Source organism: Fringilla coelebs (genome assembly GCF_963513975.1).
Source record: "Fringilla coelebs genome assembly, chromosome: 8".
In the NCBI taxonomy this organism is placed as follows: domain Eukaryota; kingdom Metazoa; phylum Chordata; class Aves; order Passeriformes; family Fringillidae; genus Fringilla; species Fringilla coelebs.
In genome coordinates, this window is record NC_140066.1 from 21,654,535 (window position 1) to 21,676,447 (window position 21,913).

Consider the following 21,913-nt stretch of genomic DNA (forward strand, 5'->3'; position numbering starts at 1 on the left):
CTAAGTGGAGAATGGATTTCCCTTGCAATGACCTCTTCATTCAGAATTCATCTTTACAGTCTTTCTGTCACGGGCGTTCGCCCTTTTCTGGCCATGGTGCTGCTCCATTTCCTGCTTCTCACGTGCCTTCATTCTCCTTGGTGACCTCACTCTGGGTAGTCTTCATGTGCCTTAAAACCGCACAAACGTGGAGAGAGAGCACGCTGTGCCTTCATTCTCCTCGGTGACCTCACCCTGGGTAGTCTTCATGTGCCTTAAAACCGCACAAACGTGGAGAGAGAGCACGCTGTGCCTTCATTCTCTTGGGTGACCTCACCCTGGGTAGTCTTCATGTGCCTTAAAACCGGCACAAACGTGGAGAGAGAGCACGCTGTGCCTTCATTCTCTTGGGTGACCTCACTCTGGGTAGTCTTCATGTGCCTTAGAACCGCACAAACGTGGAGAGAGAGCACGCTGTGCCTTCATTCTCCTCGGTGACCTCACCCTGGGTAGTCTTCATGTGCCTTAGAACCGCACAAACGTGGAGAGAGAGCACGCTGTGCCTTCATTCTCCTCGGTGGCCTCACCCTGGGTAGTCTTCATGTGCCTTAAAACCGCACAAACGTGCAGAGAGAGCACGCTGTGCCTTCATTCTCTTGGGTGACCTCACCCTGGGTAGTCTTCATGTGCCTTAGAACTGCACAAACGTGCAGAGAGAGCACGCTGTACCTTCATTCTCTTGGGTGACCTCACTCTGGGTAGTCTTCATGTGCCTTAAAACCGCACAAACGTGCAGAGAGAGCACGCTGCTGCCCACAGCAAGCACTGCTGGTGCCACTCCTCAGCAGAAATGGTACTGTGTCTAACAAGACAAGCGCTTTGGAGCGATTATCAGCTTTGATTTTTATGTTATTTTCAGCATGTTAAAACAAATTAACTGATCTAATACACGTATATTTTCCCGAATGCTTTAACTGCTGACAACTCCTACAGACAGCCCTTTATATATTGTGTCCACTGTTGTGTCCGAGCAGGTCAGCGAGCCCACGAGCGCGGCACGATCATGGCGGGCCAGGCCTTTGCCCGTGAGCGTTTTGTGAGGGGCAGCAGCTCTCCCTGCCACTGCCATTGGCCCAAACACGCCCCTGGGTGCAGGGAAGCGCACACCACTGAAGCTGACGACGGGTGGAGCTGCCGTGCCATGTGCCAAGGCCCACATCCAAGGAGGAGAAAGAGGCGCGGGAGCGGGACGAGCAGGCGGAAGGCAGCCGGACCTGCCGGCACCGCCCCGCCCCCTGCTCCCCTTGGGCCTCCTCGGCTGCCGTCCGCCCATCCCTCAGGTGAACGCGTATCCCTCCGCCGCGGCCGCCCCTCGGCCGGGCTCGCACCCGGCAGTCCCCGGATGGAAACTGATGGCGGCCGGCAGCGCCTCGCCGGACGGTGGCGGTACCCGAGGTAACTCCGTGGGGGGCGTCGGGCGGGGAGCGCGGACGCCCTGCGCGGGGCGGGAGGGACGGTTCGGAACGGCTGGGAGCGGGCAGGGGGCGCGAGCGGCCGCGGCGGGGCGGCACGGGACGGTGCTCCGTGGTGAGGGTGAGACATTAAATAGTCCGCGCTCGGCGGCGGCGGGAGGCTCGCGGGGCAGCCGGGGCTGGGGGCGGGCGGGACCGCGGGGAGCGCTCGGGACGGCGGCACCGGGCAGAAATGGCCTCGCGTGCCGCCGCCGGGCCGGCTGTGGGACCGTATCCCTCCGCCGGGCTGCGCGCCGAGAGTTGCGGCCGCCCCGGGGCCGTGCGGGCGGGGGCGGCGCTGCCGCGGGGCTCCCGAGGAGGAGCCGGGCAGGGACGCGCCTCGCTCGTCCCTTCCCCACTGTCGCCAGCGCCCGCTGCTGTGCCCGCGGTCAGACGGAGCTGCCGAGCTGCCGCCGCCTCGTCGGCCGCCTTGCGCTTTGTCCCGGCGCTTAGCGGCCGCCCTAGCCCCTGGCCGGCTCCGGTGGCGCCGCTGCTCCCCCGGCAGCCCCGGCGGGCGGGGGCAGTGTCAGCCCGCCGGTGGGCTGGCGCTGGCCGTGTGTCGCCGCCGCGTTTAGCTGCTGTGGTTGTAAATGGCAGGTTCGCCCTGTGGCACGGGTGAGCTCTGAGAGCGCTTCGGTGATTTTTTTTTTTTTTTTTAAGTCAAGCACCATTGTGCTACTCGGGTTGTGTCTGACTGCTCCAGCTCTATGGGTTTCATAAGATCTAGTTTTGTGAGTTCCTGCATGTGTCCCGGTCTTGGGAGAGATTAAGGAACCACTCTAAATTTGCAGGCACATAGAATGGAACTGGGCATGGGATAGCTTCAGTATAATTTTATTTATTTATTTAATAAAATTAAAATAAGCCGAAATTTCTTCAGAAATCTTGAAGATACTGCGTGCTGGGATACCTGTTTTGAATGTAGTTCGAAATGGAAAAACTGTACGAGTTACCTAATTTAGCAGTGTCTATCTCCTATCTGTAATATCTCTCAAGATCAAAGTAATAGCTTATTTCTGTCTGTATTGTTTTTAAACGAAATATAAACAACTTGCAGCATTTTTGGGCGAAGAAAGTTGTGGCTGAGAGCCTCAAGTGGTTACATAGGCTTCTTCAGGATTTTTCAAGTGAGAGTTAACTGTGGCACATGTTTATGTATTTTCAATGTTTGTACTCATTTTGTAGGCATTTAAATCTACTTACTTGTTTCAGATACTGTGAATGTAATATTCTGCCTCTACCCCAGGCTTTTGCAGAACTTTATACAAACTTTAGGTCTTTGCCATTAAAATTTTTGCTTGAGAAAAGATAAGTGCCTTTTGAGTTTAGGCTAAAATTTGATGGACAGAGATACCAGTCACTTCTTTCTGTGCCGTTTTTAAGTTATGTGTTTATGCTTCCCAGCTATGAATGCCTGAATTGTAGTGGCAAAGCTAAGGTAAAATAGGCATTGTTATATTGTGTGTATACATAGTATTGGTGTTGCATTTGATGGTGTTCTCTGGGAGAAAAGTTGGTATATATTCTTCAATGTATTAAATATCCACATAATGTAAATTTGTGAGGGATTTGTGCTTTTCAGCTTATTCTTTCAGTTTTTGCTAGTATTTGCACTATTTAAAATATCTTTCTTTTTGTTTCCAGAACTTTTTCTAGTATTTCTCCTGACTGTGGCCTTGTCTGAGTCTTGCAATCTTACCTCTTCTGTGTGTGTTGAAAATACCCAGCTGTTGAAGAATTGAAGTCGAGTATTTTCTTAACGCGTAAGTCAGACTTCTTTGAAAATATACCTTTAGAGTTCCCTGGGATAAAAGAAAGCCCTTTTTTTTAATGGTTGTTTCAAGTAAATATTTTTATTTGTCATGCTGCAAGAGCTTGTTGATTGTTGCATGCTACCCAAAAATAATAAAATTAATTATAAGGTTAATTAATTAAAGGGGATCTTGGATCATGACTCTTTGCCAAATGTAAATGTTGCCCAGTTGAGGACCATGAGGACCACATTGGCTTGGTATTGAAAGCCTGAGCCTTGTTCTCTGCAGCACTTTATCCACTTCTGTTTTCTAGTTTTTATTGTAAACATACTTCAGGTTTCAGTGTCTGGCAATATAACCTTTTAACCTGAAGGATGGGCAGCTACCATCAGGATGATGTATTGCATCATGCAAGCTGTAATCTTGGTGTTGTGCCTGTGTCTTAAAATGTTGTTCAAGCAAAAAAATCCAAATAATTTTTAGTTACTTATCCTTTATGAGGAAGTTCAGCTTGTTTCTATTCAAATAAGGGATATACCATGGCAAGAGAATGCATTTTAATGCAGTGCGCTTTTGGTGGAAATGGAGTATAAATGCATTAGTTGCTCTCTTCCCAGGACTCAAAGCTGGGTAATGTCCCACATATTAATCTTCTGTGTGGAAGATGGGGAGTGTGTCATTGAGTTAAAAGAAAACTGAAGGTCCTGTATCCAAAGTGTTTCCACTTGGAGAGATTCCGAGGAGGGAGCGTATATCTCTGTGGTTTGTTGTTTTGGGGTGTTTTTTGGGATTTTTTTTTTTTTGGATGTCAGATGTGTAATTGAAGTCTTGGCAGTCTCATATCTGGAGAACACAGTTAAGTGAATTTACTTGATATTAGAGTCTGTGTATAGTGTCGAAGTCTGTTGTATTTATTATTTTCAAGAATTGTGGAGAAGTGCTAGTGTCTTCTCCAAAGGAAGCCATTAAAGCATGTGCTTTAAAAAAAAGCGTTGCTTTTCTTGCTACATGATACAAGAACATGGACTTGAAAGTTTTTCAGTCTCCATTTTCTTTGTCAGGTATTTGCATGTCTAATGCTAGATGCTTCCTTCTCCCAGGACTGTGGGAAGATATTTGAAAGATCTTAGGGCTAATGCTTATGATGGCTTGGAGATCTAGAAGCAGCCCTTGCACTTACTCACAGTGAGGGTGTGATCATTCTTTCCATTTGAATCTGAATAGATACCATGATCCAATGAGTTGCAAGTCTGTGTTGCTTCAGGGTGAGCCCTAGAGTCGCTAATCAGACTTCAGCTAACAATTTACTAACTTTTGTTAGGAAAGAAGAAAGTGACTTTGTGACTTGTACTGCAGAAAGTTTTTTAGTAAAAAGTGTTATACTAGTGAAGAAACAGTTCTTCCTTTCCAGTGTTGCTTTTCAGAATTTAAGTTAATTTTGCTGCTGTTCCAATTCTGCTGATTCTGTGTTGACATTCTGTGCAGGACTGTTGTTCAGGCATAGACTTGAGCTGCTATAAATTGTTGATGCAGCCTGTTATGGAAACACTGACATGAAATCGGTAGTGAGACAGTGATGCTGACCATAACTGTTTGAGCATTTTAATCCATACTCTACTGCTGTACTGCTGTCACTCATGCACTGAAAATATTAATATGTACCCAGGAACATGCAATGAGAAACCTGAGAACTTTATCTGTTGATTGATTAAGACTTGTGTGGTACTGAAGGTAGGCATGTGAAAAATTCATTGTAGGTCAGTGTGATTGGTTTTTTGGTGTTGGTAAAGGTCATGTCTCCATTAGTGAAGTAGATCTTTTGTCAGATTCTGATTAACTTTCTTTCCTTTTTAAGCACAGTAGTAACTAATAGAGTAGCACACTTGAGTAATAAAAATGTCAAATTCTGTAGATTTTGATTTCTTTTTAGTACTTCATTTAGTGGCATGTCACAAAGGAGTGGTTTTATTTGCATGAAATCCCAAATAAGTAATAAACACAGGCTTCATTTTAAAAAGTAGGTCTTTGGACTTCTTTATGCTTACAGAGTGGGAGAAACCCAAAATTTGATGGCATGTATCTTTCAGTAGATGTTCTTTAAAACATATTTTTCAAGTTTTATTTATTTCTTTTTCAAAAAAACACCAAGTAACAAACCAACAAACACCCCCAACACAAACAGAGGTTCTAGTGTAATAGCTTTTTTTTTTGCCTCATCCTTTTTTTTCTCATCCCTTGAGTAATATTATCAAAATTAACAGCTTCAGTGATTGGCATATATTTGTTAGTGAATCGTAATAGGTGTTCTAATTGCATTAGTTTTAAAAGTAATTATTTATTTTGTTTGTTTTTAATTTCAGGAGAATGAAATGGGGAAGTTGTAGAGCTTTGAGAATAACTTGGCATAGTTGTCTCATTTGCTGCCGGAAGACTAAATCTCAAGAATTCATGTAAAGAAAAGTAGAACCTAAAATCATGTCATCTGAACAGGAAGACTTTTTTTGTGACAGAAGGCAAATCAGTTTCTTAAAACACAGTGCTCTGAAGAATTTTTCTACAGACATTACTTTGAAAAAAGAATTGGTGAGTGATCCTTCAAGTATGACGATTCAACCAGCAATTTTAGATGTCAATCTCACTTATGGACTAAAAAACGTGAAGATTGAATTGCCCAAGGTGAACATTCCAAATGAAGTATTAATGAAACATGAAGTTGATAGGTTTAGAAAACTCTTTCAGTGTAAGCAGCAAACTGCTAGGAAATCCTTAAGTCTAGAGAAAATAAGTGGAAGCAATCTCAGTTGTTCAGAAGGAAGCCAGTTGCAAATTAAACCAGAAGTGCAATTTGAAGAAGGGTTGAAAACTGCAGCAAAGATACTGAATTTCACTTGTACGAAGTGCAAGGATAACATTAGATACAGCCCCAATGACCTACAGAAACATTTTCAGCTGTTACACTATGGTGAGTTGCCTCTGTATCCTTGTGAGATGTGCAGCTTCTCAGCTAATGACTTTCAGGCGTTTAAACAGCACAGACGCATCCATCGTAGCACTTTAGTAAAATGTGAGCTCTGTAATGATGAGCAGATATACACTTTGTTGGCTTTGACAAAACACTTCATATCAAAGCATTGTGTAAATGGACACTTCCAGTGTGAAAAATGTGGGTTTTCTACCTATGATGTGGGTACATTTGTTCAGCACATTCACAAACATAAGGAGATTCCCTATAAATGTGGAAAATGCCATCAAGAAAACTTTACAGAAGAGGAGCTCCAAAATCATCTCCTTGTTCATACCAGCATGTTTTCTTTTGGCTGTCCTTATTGCAGTTACAGCACATCGCGGAAAGATTATCTTTTAAAACACATCATAGCTCTACACAGAGACCACTTAATTGCAAAAGAAAAACTGGAAAAGGATAAATATGAAAAAAGAATAGTAAAGACTCCAGCAGGACTGAAGCTTGTGTTAAGAAGGTATAAAGTGGGAGCATCAAAAAAACCACTCTGGAGACGGAAGAAGATAAGCAGTGGAAGTGACAGTGCTGGAGAAGAAAATACACAAGTGCTAAGAAGTGTGAATAAAATTCAGCCAAATGCTGAGGAGCTGAACCAGTGTATGAGAGACATGGAAACAAATCAAGAGAAAGATCAAGTTAAATACACGGAAAAGCGTCATTTCATGAGTGGAATGCTTTCTGCTGCTACTGCACAATACAATAAGGCAGATGATGGGACAAGTTATGGCCTGGGATTATTGAAAAGTGCTGTTCATGGGCCAACAGTATTGATGGTTAAAAACAATAAAATATCTGTACCAGCAAATTACAGTGCTAAATTTATGGGCTTTAAAATGGTAGATGGAAAACAACATATTGTTATAAAATTACTACCTACAACTAAGCAAAATGAATATTTGTTGGGTCAGAAAGTTGATCCTGTTAAAGATGATTCTGCAACTCCTTTGCTACAGACTGCTGATCCCTGTGGATTATCTTCAGGTGCTATACCACATGTAAGTGATCAGTCGACTTTAAAGAACAATTGTGTTCATCCATTAACCTCCCCTCCGTTTTCTTCTCCTGCTCCTCATTCTGGAAAAACAAAAGTGGAAAAACAAAGTAAGTCCATATTGTACGGTAGGAGTGTTTCTGAAACTGTAGCACCTTCTAATATAGCTGAAGGAAAAAGTCCAAATTGTTTGCCAATGAAGCTGGACTCAACTGTACCTCCACATGAAGCGGTAATGAAAGTTGGAACTCAAACTAGTATCTCATGGGGAAGCTTTTGTCCTTCAAGTCGTCCTCAGGTATTATCACCCGCTATTACAAATACCCTTCATTATGACCCTATGAAAATGCCCTACTTTACTGAACTGAAAATGCAAAATGGTGGCCTGAATAACAGCAATGGAACTAATAATCTCTGTTATTCAACCTCAGTGGAGTCATCTAATGAAGGGTTGTTGTCTTTTCACAACTATTCCAAAATGGACTCTTTGGATAATCCATGTAGCATTTGGACGTCAACAGATGACAGGCACAAAGAATTTAGCAAAAGGTGTTCTTTTCAAAACAGTAGGAATGAACTTCCATCTTCACATTCAGAATCAATGAAAGGTTTGAAAGCAGAGAAAATTGTGTCAGCCCAATCAAACATTAATAAAACGTACAAACACATAAACACTAAGAATAACTCTGTGTCTTTTAAAAGCCAATCTCAATGTGGTGTTGACAGCGAGTGTTTTACAGAGGACAAACATAATGGCCGACAGTATTTGGACACTAACATAGAGCAAGGCTTTCAGAACGTAGCTGAGAAATTCCAGGAAAATGCCTCTGATGGTGTTAACTCTTTCTTAATGCCTAAAATCACATCTGTTTTCTCATTACAAAGTGAACAGGCAGCTAATTATTTATCGCCTGAGATAAACCAGTTACTGCAAGATGTGTTAAAAGTAAAAACAACCTCTCAGCAGGAGTTCCACAGCAAGACTAACTGTGTCAGACTTCGTTCTGATAAGCTGCTTTCTAGTCCTGAGACCGGGAATGCAGCCTGCGTGCGTTTAAAAAGCTCTGCAACTGTGTGTGGTTTTCAGAGACCTCCTCCTAATGTGCACTTCCCTTTATGTAAGAGAGAGTTCAACACAAGATGTAGCACAAATGAAGGTACATGTTATGGGAGAGAAGGACAGATACCCAAAACATCACTTGATTCACAGGATGTGGACAAATTATGCAGAAGTCCAGGTGTTTTGCTAAAAACTCCTACAGATGAGTTTACACAGCAGTTAGCAAAAGATAAAGTACTGTCTGCAACTCAAAATCCTAGCAGCTTTTCACCAGTTTTGCCTGTTCTTCAGGAACAAAAGAAAGCCCTTTTTGTTCAGTCCCTTCCATCACGATTTTTTGTTCCTTTCCGCCTTTCTAACCAATCTAGACAGCAGGTGGTGTCAGGAAAATCTCTTCCATCAACCAGTTCATCAGATGTTACTAAAGGTGTACCTGCATCTTGTGTTTCAAATAAAGGACCTGGAATGATTTTGACTTTTAGTGGGGCAGTTGGAACAGTTGCAAATGCCGCTAATGATAGTTCTCAGGTTTTAGGGGGACTTGCATCCAGAGAATTTGGGAAAATACCAGCTTCAGAAGTGAAGGGGAAAAATGGCAATTTGAGAAATGTAAGAAGTTCCTGTAATGGGGAAGTATGCGGTACAGTAAATGACTCGTTGGATAGGATGCCATTCAAAGCACCTCTTGTAGTTACAAACTCATCAGAGTCATCTGTGAAGGCAACTTCTTCTGTGAAGGTGTTACCAGAGCACCAGGATGCTGTCTTTGGTTCTTTGGAGTCAGTAAAACAACAGGAAATTAAACAGGAACAACATGTTTATGCACTTTCACCTGATGGACAGCAGGGAGTTTTTCTGAAGTGTTTGACACCAAACAAGCCTGTACTTCATAAACCAATTTTTTTTCAGGATAATGCTCATCAGAATTGTCAACCAAAGAAAACTGGAGCCATGCAACAACAGCCTTTGCTGAAAATAAGAACTTGTACTTCAGCTACACTGTCTGATAACACTCAGTCAGTGAGCAACTCGGTGCCCTCACTACAGGTGGATAACTTGCAGTCCCTTACTCCTGCACTAGCACAGAAACAAACTAATCTTAGTTTTAATGATGCCTTAAACTTACCAGGTGGGTTAATGCCAGCAAATGCCTCTTTGGCAAGCTCTAATCCAGCACGTCGTGTTCCTCCTGTAGAACCTGTTTATTCTGCTAAATCCGCAGGGACGCGGTTGCAGAAATGTTCTATCGAGAGTACGCAAGTAATAGCTGCTAACAAGAGGAATAACTCTGGGTGCCACAAGTCCACATGGAGCACCCGAAACAGAACTGCAAAAGTAAAACCTAGTTTAAAGCAAGCTGGATCTAAAAGTCCGGGACCTGTGGGTGGGCAAAGAAACAATTTCAAACGTAAAAGGAAGGCTAGTTGCCCAGAACCTCCTAGAAAGAAAGCAATGTTGCACAGAAAGTGTAAAGAAAAGAGTCAAGCTGAAATTGTTAGTAAGTCAGGTAGCCCTTACAAACCAAGGGCATCAAAAAAAACTGTGAGGACTTTGAAATTACTCCCTTTTAATTCTAACCAGCTTGTAAAATGCCCCCGGAGAAATCAACCAGTTGTTGTGCTTAATCATCCTGATGCAGATGTTCCAGAAGTTGTAAATGTAATGAAAACTATTGCTAAATTTAAGGGACACGTTCTCAAGGTTTTATTGTCAAAAAGAACCATTGAAGCTCTTCTGCAGCCAGACTTCTGCAATCCTTCGGATGTAACTACTGATAGTTTTTCTCAAAAAAGATACAGGACAATAAAACCCCTTAACCCTGTAAAAGAAAGATTTGTCTTAAAATTGACACTGAAAAAGACTAGCAAAAACAATTACCAGATTGTGAAAACTACCTCTAATAATACCTTGAAAGCTAAGTTTAGCTGCTGGTTTTGTGGTAGAATATTTGACAATCAGGATAATTGGGTAGGACATGGACAGAGGCATCTGATGGAGGCTACTCGAGATTGGAATTCATTAATGAAATAATGACCAGTGAAGAAAATAGTCATTACAGTTAAAAAAAACCCCTAAGTTGGACTAGGATACACAAGTAATTATGTTTTGTATGTCAGTATTGTAACTGAAGTTGAAAAAGGATGCAAAGTTCTTGTGTTTTAAAGGAAAGAGTGTATTCCCTATTGCCGTCAGATTTGAGAAAGATCAAAGAACATTGTGGTTTAAATAACTTGTAACTAACTGAAAATACAATTCCATAAAAATATATATTATTTTTATTACTGCTATCATGGGCTATATTTTTATTCTGTAGAATGAGTCTTCAGGGCCTTTGTTCTGTACATACTTAAAATCCCTAACATGTAAATATTTTTATACTTTTCAGTTACTTGGTATGATTCTTGCACAGAAATTTTACCCTTCCCCCCAGTTTTTCAGTTCTGTGCATGCACTACTAAAACAAATTTTTAAAAAATTTTTAAATACACACAGCTGTTATCCTGGGATTTTTGTTATTTTCACTTATTAGCTCTTGATTTTGTTTTTCAGGGATTGAACACTATTGTTAGCAAGTGCCTCAAAGATGTGAAGCAGTTTACATTATGTTGACTGTGTAACCATGGGTCCGTATAGGGCCATTCCCCCACAGTTTCATTTAAACAAAGCCATATGTGAATGCTTTAAGCTATATTGCTATGCACATGACACTTGTACTATTTCTGTGCAGTTTGTCTACTTTCTTAGTGAAGTATTTTTCATAAAATTAATAAAGCATATTATGATTGTGTTAATACGGTGAGTCAGAATGAAATCGATTGAAAATATACAGTATATATATTCATAATGTATATGGTGTTTAAGAATGGTGAACATTCCTAATCTGTATTGATTTTGTCACTATTAAATTTGCTATAACTTGTGTTTACAGCATATGACTTTGAGCATTTATAGAAATGTTTCTATCTTGATATGTCTGCCACAAACCCTATAGGGATGGTCAGGATCTGGGCAGGTGCAGAGCACCATTTTAGGCTTGTAATTGCTTCATAGCTTTATTTCAGGTGGATGTAATTTGTCCCCATAATGACAATGTTTTCTACCATTGCTTATTCAGATGTACTGCCTTCTGGGGCACCAGGAATTTGGCAAAACCAAGGCTGAAGTTATCTTTCCCTTATTTCACCAGCCAGAAGGGTAATGTTCTTAGGGGCCTGCTTGCTTTCTACTTTCGGTTTTAGAGATAATGAAGGGAGAGAGAGAAACTATGCACTATAGTTTTTAGTCTTTATATGAGGTCATGTAAGCAAAAGACCTCTTAACCATGGTGACTGAGGGTGTATAGATGAAGGTCCTTATTATCCACAGTAATTATGTCTCGAGACTTTGTCCTCCAGATTCTTAATGAACCTTTATAGGCTAGAAGTTTCATTCTTACCTGGGATTGCTCTTACCATATGGCTGGCACCTTTTGCCCAAGTATGAAGGTGTAAGCCAGCTTCCCAAAGTACTGATGGAGAACCTGTCGAAATTGAACAGTCGGCTTGGAGGGGACTGTGGCATTTAAATGGTGAGGTTTAGATTGTATGCAAGCCCAAGCAGTTTTCTGTTACTGGTTCCTTAAGGTGAAAATGAAGATTGGTTGCTACTAATGAAACAGTAAGAAGTCATGGATGTCACAGGCTTGTCACCACTAGCCTGAATTCAACTTATGTTTTAAAAAGTGCTAGAATTACTTAAAAACAATTGCTTCAATGATTAAGATAAATTTTTGTTTCTTGATATGTGTGTTGGCAGGAAGATGCACACTAGCCTTGCATCTGGTGAGTTATCTGTGGAAGACAACTGAGGCAGTCAAGGCAGCGTAGTTTGGGTGAATTAATACACAGTTGGGTATGTGTTGTATATCTAAACTGGATCATTTTGTGCTGCACAATGGGCTTGAGCTCTGATGTTAATTTAGCTAGGAACTTTGAAGAAGACCCGTGTAGTGGTGAGGAAGCAGGTTGGAAAGAAACAGCGTTAGGAAAGGACAAAAACATGCTAAGCTTTTTTGACTAGAAGGATCTATTGTCTGCCTGAGCTTGCTCTTCTGTAAACTGTGAAATTGAACCCGCGAATTTTGGACATTGCCTTTGCCTTCTTGAAAAAATGTATGTGAAATTTGTTTCTAAACCGACTTGGTACAATTTCAGCAAGGATGACTAGTTTTTATTAACAATTACTTAGCACTGAGGTGGAAGTTCTGCTGTAGCATTAGGGGTTTTCTCTGTATTGATGAATCATGAGAGTCACGACTGTCAGTGGAATTTTTTTAATACTCTTTTATTTTTGTATGAATTGACCTTAAATGGTACTGTGAAAACATTGTAAAGCTAGGAAGTGTTGAAATAAGGTTGCTTTATGCAATCTTAATTAATTGGCATGTGTCACTTTTTCCCTGGACATCCATCTCATTCAGGGCAGAGAATTTTTGCTCCCTACTGGGTAGCAATTCAGTATTTTGTTTCCCCACTCTTAATTAGGTCCTCATATTATTTAGTGCAGGTTGCTCAAGTACTGTTCTAAATATATAATTTTATTCTTAAGACCTTTTTCGTAGTGCATTGTTTGAGGTCCTTAGAGTTTGGCATTTCTGCAGATCAGGTTTCAGAAAATCTCAAGTGGGCCTTCACTGAAATTAAGATCAAAATTAATTACCATCAGGAGAAAATTTGGCTGAAGTGATCTGACCTGTGTTGCAGTAGATGGTGTGATGCAGTAGATGCAGTAGAAGATGCAGGGAAAATATGTTCAGTTCTTCAGTTCAACTGCTGTAACTGTATGAAGCTAACGTTTTACTGGCTGAGTTCTGCAATGTTGGTGCATTTCTCAGCATTTTCAATTAATGGGGAAAGGTATTCTACAAATATCCTACAAACCACAGTTTTTCATTATACAGCTACAATTTGTCCCTGAAGTATTGCATGAGCCATGTGAAACACATAAATCCATATGGAAAAATACTCATTGATTGTATATTTAATGCTTGTATTGTAATGGATATAGCTGATGTGACAAGGTTGCCCAGGTAACCAGAAGTATCTTGATTTTGAGTGCTTTACTATGCAACCATAACATTTCAATAGTTTGTAACATTGCAAATAGCAAGATAAACCTTAAATTGATTTTACTGTTTTGGAACATAAAAAGAGAGGTGCAATCACAAGGTTATCAACTGTTTGTACGACCTTGAAGAGGCCTAAAATCTATCCCATTATGTATTCTTGGCAAGATCTGTATTCATCAGTAAGTTATGGTGCCCTTCCTCAGTAATTCCAGTGTTTTAACCAGAATTTGTTACAGAGCTGTTATATGACACGCTTTTATGTTGTTATGTGACATGCTTTTTTTCTTAACAACGCTTCCTAATAATCTCTTTTTGCTGCTGGTGCTTTTGATTGAAAGAAAAATGTAATTTTTGTACCTTGTGTCTCTAAACACTTGGATTTTTGAGAATGCAAAAAATTCTTACTCCTTTCATGGAACAACATTGTCAGGAATGATATGCAGTACTCATTGTACTCTCTGTATCAGGTAGGCAGACAACACTTCTCCTTTGTGCATTATGAAATATGGTACTTTGCCCTGAGTTCTCAGACAAAAGAATTAATTTTTAATTTTAGTTTATGGGTTGTTTGTGTGTTTGTGTTTTTTTGGTGTGAGGGTTTTTTTATTTGGGGTTTTTTTTTGTTTTGTTTTAGCTATTCAGTGAATGACATATTATATGGAAGGGAAATTCGCTAACAATATCACAATATCAAAGAAAGATGAGGGGAGAGGTGTGTTGCTGTGTCTGTCAGGTCAGACGTGATATACCTGTTACCTGGAGAACAGTGGTGGCATGAAGATGACTGCTGGCACTACAACAGCCACACCAAGTCACCATTCCGTGCATTCTGTAATGGCTTTTCAGCCCACAGCACTGGGATTTTTAACTCAGCATGCTTCATCCTGAGTGCCAATTTATTTTATGTCCAGAATGTAGGAAATGGCAATTTGGTGCAATCCTGTACCTGAAACTTGCTTAAACCTTCTCCAGATAAAACTCTTTCATAATTTGTCTGCACCATAGTCCTGCCAAGCTGTAACAGATTGAGCTTGGGTATGGAAAGCAGAGTAACCGGTCTGCTGCCTTTGTTCCTGTACAAAACACCAAGTGTAGTAAAGTAGGTGATAACATACTGGTGTGTTTTGTGTGCTTGTCGGGGGAGGGTTGTTCCCTCAAGGAGCCTTTTTTTGTGCCTAAGAAGTTCTCACTTCGTTTCAAGCTGATTGGATTATTTGTGGAAGGTTGTGTTACCTATCAGCTCCCTGCCTTGTTTTGTTGTCAAAACTATAAGGTAGCCCTATAATCATGTAGAACATGGATAAAAAGTAAAGTAAGGTGTGAGGATGAAGGTAAGTGGCCCCTGTATCTAGAGCATATTTGTTATTTGTAGGTCAATCACAATATTACACTTGGAGCTGAGGGGCAGGAGCAGCAGTGCTTTTAAGTGCTCAGTGCTATTTACCTTATAAAAGACACCCAGTCTCTTGTATGAAAGATGTAAACTTGAATTTCCCTTGTTCACACTATTTTTTCACCCCAGTTCTAGAATGTTGGAGATACTGCACACTTCACTTGGAAAGAATGTTTGAAGAATAGAAATTTTGAGGAGCAACACAGAAAGATTAGCAGACAGACAGTACCAAGCTGAAACACTGTGCAGTACATGAATGAAAGGCAAGGACTACATGAATGCAAAGGAAGTTAAATACTCAGTGGCTACTTTTTCAGAGTACTTCCATTGTGAGTATTGCTTGAAACAGCTTCTAAAGTGATGCTTAAAGTAGCTAAAGAATATAATAGTACTCATATAGAAAGAGTAAATAAAGCTCGCAGACGCTACTAACTTTTGTGTTAATTTTTACACTTTGACTTGGCAATCTTAATGTTCTAAACATTTCAGTAGTATTAAGCATAGTATTAATATAAAACTAATACAAACTGAGCAATATACTAAACATAGCCCTTATGTAGTACTGTGATGCTCTGTTATAGGAAGGCTTATGTAGTCTATATACATTGTTTCTTATTTGCCAGTGTTATCACATCATGTTTGGGTAAGTGTTGCCTGTGTTGCAGAGGGAAGAAGCTGACCTGCCTCAAGGTATGTAGGTGTAGCCATGTGCTGAGCATCCTATTGGCATACAGTTCTTTCTAGAAGACTTTTAGAAGTAACTGATCAATAGGACAAGAAAATATTTGCAGAATTTATCTACCCTGTGGCCCTAAGCAGCTTGCTGAGACTGCAGGTGTTGGCTCAGTCGAGCCTTTAATGCCTTGAATATAAACCTAGAGAACACTGATTTGGAACAAAAAGCATAAACTGAGTATAAAGTGTCAGTTTTGGAAAATACCTTTAAGATGGAGTCTTCAGGTCCAGTGAAATCAAACACTGCTAGAACTAGTTAACAATTGCTCCTAAAAGTTTTTTATTGATGCAATTTATACATTCATCAAATTAATTTTTACCATGTGAATATTTGTGGAAGTTTACTTTGTTCACAATAGTATAGTAAGTAAACCACTGTGATAGAACAGGCTATCACATTAAAAAGTGGGGTTTTTTTTTGGTGTGTATCTCCATAAGTAATTCAGCAAGAAGTGAGTGGGTAATTAGTTTAGTAATGATGCAGTGCACCTGGGTCATCAGCAGTAGGCAATTTGAAGACAAAAGATTTGAGAGTCACTAGGCCAAATTATGTGTGTGTGTTATATATATATATATATGAGATAAAGCTGTAAAAAGTGATGCTGTTCATAACATTGTGAAGGAGCACATACAAATACATACATTAAAACATCAACGCTAGTGAACTGATGCTTCTTGCTGGAAGGGTGCCAGAAATGCTGTCCAGCAAAGTCTCCATACACTACTGAGTTTACAGTATTTTTAAATTTTATTTGTACATTTGAAAATACAAACAAAAATATCAGTGAAACAGGGTGAAGCTGAGGGGAAGTACAACACACATCCATAAATCTTAAACATTCAGGTGGATTTATTGCCACTAATCAAAGTACAGTCCTATTTTCAACTTGTGCACAGTAGTACATTAGGTCAAGTTGCTCTAATTTTTGGGGCTGTACACTTTACAAAGAAATTTCTGAAAGCTGTGGTATGTGGTAAACAGAAACTGAAAGAGTAGATCAATATGGGCATTCTCTTTTTTGAAACAAAACTGTCCTTCAAGAAATCTATCTTCAAACAGCTGTCAGAGGACCAGGCTCTGGAATGCAGTTGTTCTTCCCATGACTCTGGATACCCATGTTGTCACAGATGACAGTGTATCTGCTTTGGCTTCCTGTGTTAAACTTGCCTGATAAAAGTGACGTGGGGTTGAACTCTATGAAATGCATTTCTTACTACTCTGTAGGTGCTCCTGAAGAGTGTTTCCCATCATTTTGGATTTTCTTCTTTAATTACCTTGTCCACGTCTCGGTTATGTTGAAAGAAACAATTAAAGAGGTCTTCATTTCAGCAGTTCAGTTTGATTAAGAAACTCTTACAATATATTTCAGTTTTGTTGAGTCTTTTGTGTTGTTTTGGCTGTCAATTAGAACCAGGGAGGTACGCTGATGATTCTCTACTATTTCAGCAACACTATCGAAGCGCTGGGTAAAGAGAACAAAAAATAATTAGTGCTGGCTTCCTTTAATGCTATAATATTGACAGTAATCACTGCATCTTTTTATCTTTGTTTCTCATGTAATTGAAGCAAGTTGAGCTACTTGTTACCAAGTTAGATGCTTTGCCTTTTTGTGAGAGCACTGATCCTTCTCTTAGTTCTGATTTTAGTCATAAACTGATTAGATTAAGACAACAGAAGATATTATAGGCACCAGCTATCCCCCCTCCTTTCCATTTGTGATTGCCACCTGCACAAACTGAACCACTGAGTTTGCTGTGGGCCACAGTGAACTGACATTTCATTTTACCTTAATGTATAGTAGGCTGCAGACTGGCTGCTCAGCATCTGTGGCAGATGTGGTTCAGCCACCTCAGAGGGAAGGCTGTGTCCAGGAGTAACAGGTACAGACAGCCATCTATGAGATCCGTTCTAGTTACACAGTTTTAATGTTTGTCACTGTAAATTAGCATCCAGAATCTGCTAGGTCTGTTGCTTTTCCTTTTGGACTTTGGTCAAATAAAGACTTTGGACTGTCTATTTATCCTGAGGGCATTTTTCACCCTTTGCTGAAGACCAGGTGAGCTCCAAGCTATTATATTTTCTCTGATCTCAAAACTGGTGCCTGGGAGGCAGATAATTGGGCTATGTCAAGCCTACTTTCACACTGCTGAAAAGCCTACTGTATGCAGTGGTAAACTGTTTTCATTGGTATGTGTGTTCCAAGTTTCTGTTTTGCTATCAGAGTAATTATCTCCGTGGCAGAGCAGATAACCAGTGATCTTTTCACTCCAGAGCTAAAGTTTAATATTTTCGTTATGTGAAAAGAGTACTAACAATAACGTCATTCTCATTTTTAGCAGTGTTGGGGGGTTTTGTTTTTTGAGCATGGCTGTTCTTCCTTTGCAATTTTTCAAGAAACATAACTAGAGTTTTAGATAGAAGGTAAATGGAGGACCATAAAGAAAATTGCATAAAGAAAAATTTATCTAGTGGCTGCAGCTCTTATCCTTTTAACTTGATTTAAACAACTCTGGGAGTGTGTTTTAAATTTGGTCTGTGGTTTTAGTTGCAGTGTATAGGAGCTGTTATAACACTGGTTTCTCAAGCTTGACAGATTGGTCATTTTAAAGGGGATATTGGTGATTTCAAAGGGTATATTTTTATCTTCATACACGAAGAATCTTTGTGGTCATAGTGCAATATATCTTAGTCATTGCTTATTAAAGGTATATAATTGAAAACTGTTAGGAAAAAAATCCCCACATCATCTCACCTCTTCACCACTTTTTTCTCTGCCCAGTGCATATTGCCTTGTTGATTCAATATATCGTATAGGAATGTTGTACACTCTTCTGTTGTAAAACACAACCAGTGTATATGGCTGCCGTGAGTCCTGCCCAGAACTCTTCCTTATTAGAAAAGATCCATCCTAAAGAGAGAAAAGTAGTCAGTGTATTTGGCTCATTTCTTTCCAACAACTTAGTCTGGTTTTGGCTTAACATTTTGATTTATATCAGCATTAAACCCTTTTTTCCCATTAGAAAAATAATAGCAGCAGATGAGAAGTAGCATGTATTCTTGCTAACAGTAGCTTGTAAAGGTGTCATTTAAGAATCAGCTTTGCTGCTGCCTGTTCTCTCAACCAGAGAGAAAATGAAGAAATAAATACACAGTGGCAGCCATCCATTGGGATCCACAGACTGTTAGGGAATAGTTCCCATCAGTGGCAGTAGGTAGGGAAGAAAGCAAGGAGAGGTGGAGACACCCTTTCTCCAGAGCTGTAAAAAAGAGCTTACCACAGTCAAGCACCTGCACTCCTGACCACGTAGCCCTGTGCTCAGTAACTCACAGTAGCCTTCACCTGGTGATAGCCCCCATGCTCTGCCCCTTTATCCTCTGTGGACTTAGGCAAGAGTGGAAATGTACTTGATGCTGAGCATGCAACTCTACATGCTCCTCTTCCCTCCTGTGACACTAGATTTTGTACAAAGAATAGCTGAGAGAATTCAAATTCTCCAAATGCACAGTGTTGCTGTTTCAAATGCACAGTCAACACCAGCCTTTCCAAACAGCTGTTTCCACATGAGCCACTGGACAGTGGTGGAGACCACTTAAAAGCCACTGGGCTTTGCATTTCTTTTAAGGGGGTGTGCATGAGCTGTAAGATCTTCCTCAGCTCTCTAGTCTGTAATAGCTTTCTCTGCAGTGCTTTGGTCTTTGAGTTGCAGTAATGCAACTTTGTGTTGCAATGAAAGCCAGCGTTAACTGATGTCACCACAGAAACTCCAGGTTTGACAGTACTTGCATGGCACAGTAGTTCTGACCTGTTCAGAAGGCAACTGATGCTCTTTGAATACTTCTGGTTGTATTTTTAAAAAATTTTTATTTGAAATTTTGGGGTTTTTTCCCATAAAATAGACATTCTTTAAGAGTGACCTACCTTGTTTGATCGGTACAATGCATCTTCTGCCATTTTCCTATCACAGGTAGCAGCATACCATGCTTTACTGTGAACACCAGCATCCTAAAAAGAGAGGAACAGTGTTTCACCTGTAAAATAATAATAATAATAAAGAATATGGCCTCTAGGGGAGTTCCTGCTAAATAGTGACAGCTATGAAGAACTAAATGCAGAAAACTCAAGAGTTTAAAAAAGTCTTTGCCAGGATTTCACAGTTTTAGTTGAGTAGAGGGAGGGCAAAGAAAAACTGGGAGTGTCGAAAGAGTGGTAACAGATTTGTGATAGAAGGCTGAAAAATGACAAAAGAGAGATGCCCTGAGGAAAGCAGTCAGGTTCAACTGGCAGATATGAAAGCTAACATTCAGATTATTTGTGCTACAGAAAAGCCTCATTGCAAAAGGGGGCATAGAAGCCCTCCAGGAATGTAATTTTCTATTGAAAGGGGGTGGAAATACTATTTTAAAATAAAGGATAAGGAGATTTCTGTAATATGAATTCAGCTAATACTACACCTGGTCTGCAGAATTTGAAACAGATGAAGTGCTGCTGGGAGGGGAAGCACCCAAAGAACGGTTTGCAGCTTCTGGCACTTCTAGAAAAGAGAAAGAACAACATGTCTTAGTTTTCAAAATACATTTGTTATGATGTAAGAAATTGAATTGTTACAACAATTGAATTGTTTGGAAGATCTGGAAACACCTGACCTTTGATATCAGTCAGGAAAGCTTTCTACTGGAAATAGATGGTGCCTATGTAAGTGCTGGGACACTTGCCTGCCCAAAGGGTAGCCTTGCTTGTGAAGGAAAAACCAGTCTGGATAACAATTTGGTATTAGCCAGAACTATGCTCAGAGTACAGGAAAAAACCTCTTCCACCACCAAAGTGAATGAATGTAGCAATAGATGAGAAAATGCAGGAACTTGATGCAAGTAATTCTCAGTCCACTGTGAGAAGCAGTCTTACAGGTGAGCAAGTCAGGAAAATGAATTTATTTCAGAGATAATTTTTCACCAATTTAGACTGCCTGAATTGTTTGTATACATCTGCAAGAAGTCCAGGCAGCAAAACGGAGAAGCAGATTTAACAGAAAACATTATGATGCCTAATTGGAATAACAAAGCATAGTTGAAAATAGTTACTAGGGCTGAAATACAGATATCAGAGTTTAAGAAATCAGAAGTGAAATGTTTGAGTAATGTTGCATAGTAATGATATGATGAAAGAAGTATGGATTATTGCTTTCTGGTAAAAAAGAATTTGGCCCAACAATGCAGGTGTCTGCTATAGGTACTTGTGAACACAGCTGGATGCAAATCAATACACTAGAGAAGATCACTGTAGAAAGTTGAGTCATGCTTATTTTGTTATTATGGGAGGCTTTTTTTCCTCTGTGCTTTACTTATTAGGGAAAACAAATGCTACCCTTTCTGGATATGGTGCTCTGCAGACTTCATTGTTAAATCTTCACTAATAAAATTCTGATTTAGATACTAGTTTACAAAGAATAAAATGTTATAGAAAAGACCATACAGTGACCAGAACTAAAAAATGCAATTGGACCAGAGACAAAGACAATTGTGTGAAGTACATTTAGAACTTTTGCAGTAAAGATGCAACTGTCTGGAAGCTGCATCCCAAGTGCAGGGGAGACATTGTAGGGAGCAGTTCCAGCTCTCAATGAATTAATAATCTCCTGAAGAAGGCTGTTCAATATTATGGATTTTGGTTTTTCTGTAAAATTTTAACTGACTGGCTGTTAAATCTACATCTGAAAGTAGACTGTATGAATAAAGCAAGAACTGACAGCAGTCAGATTAGTGAATGAGACTTGACAAAAGGATATTAAAATAAGTAATGAAAGATGCCTTGGCTGTGTGTAAAAAATAAAGAGAGATGGGGCTTTATGCAGTAAGAATTGTATTGATTTTAAAGATAATCTAGGTACTAAACAAAGAGTAGTTCTGGGACAGAAATAGAAATTTCCACAATCAAATTGGAAGCATAGCTTAAAAAATATTAGTACAATTGAACTAATGGGCCCAGATTATCTTTACCTGTGAAATTTTAAAAACTGTCACCACTGAAATTCAGGGGTGGAAACAGTTATTTTACATAATTTTCAAGACAGGATGGTACCAAATGATTAAAGAATACCAAACATAATTGCTATACCTAAAGTGGAAAAAGTGAGTTGAGCATCTACAGGGCTTTTTGCCTGATTCCACAGTACACAAGGTCCTAGGAGAGAATTTGAAGGAAATAACATCAAGATTTGGAAGTAAAGGTACAACTAGAAGAGAAAATCTGAATTTTAGACAAGTAGAAAAAAAGTTACGGCTCTTTCATAGAATAATAGAGTTCTACAAAGAGGGGATGTGGCAGTGTACTTAATCTGGACTTCAGAGGAGCATTTGACACTG

The 21,913-nt window shown here is 40.0% G+C and overlaps 2 protein-coding genes across 3 annotated transcripts in view; one reads left to right on the forward strand and one right to left on the reverse strand.

Annotated features, from left to right (window-relative positions):
- The first annotated feature begins 1,388 nt into the window (after nucleotides 1-1,388).
- On the forward strand, nucleotides 1,389-11,110 carry ZNF518A (zinc finger protein 518A). Its single transcript, XM_084209873.1, has 3 exons — nucleotides 1,389-1,434; nucleotides 3,135-3,253; nucleotides 5,605-11,110. The coding sequence occupies exon 3, from the start codon at nucleotides 5,720-5,722 to the stop codon at nucleotides 10,346-10,348; it is 4,629 nt and encodes a 1,542-aa protein (XP_084065999.1). The 5' UTR covers nucleotides 1,389-1,434; nucleotides 3,135-3,253; nucleotides 5,605-5,719; the 3' UTR covers nucleotides 10,349-11,110.
- A 4,771-nt stretch (nucleotides 11,111-15,881) lies between these two features.
- Nucleotides 15,882-21,913, reverse strand: part of BLNK (B cell linker) — an 84,612-nt gene continuing 78,580 nt past the window's right edge. For both annotated transcript variants that reach the window (XM_084210777.1, XM_084210778.1), the window contains 4 exons: nucleotides 20,006-20,085; nucleotides 19,473-19,556; nucleotides 18,306-18,461; nucleotides 15,882-17,015 (listed from right to left, as the gene is read on the reverse strand). In XM_084210777.1, coding sequence (XP_084066903.1) covers nucleotides 16,896-17,015; nucleotides 18,306-18,461; nucleotides 19,473-19,556; nucleotides 20,006-20,085 — 440 coding nt within the window. In that variant the 3' untranslated portion in view covers nucleotides 15,882-16,895. The remainder of the gene's footprint in view (nucleotides 17,016-18,305; nucleotides 18,462-19,472; nucleotides 19,557-20,005; nucleotides 20,086-21,913) is intronic.

Excerpts from the sequence above, each read along its gene's own strand:
- ZNF518A (XM_084209873.1), top strand. The coding sequence starts at position 5,720 with ATGTCATCTGAACAGGAAGACTTTTTTTGTGACAGAAGGCAAATCAGT.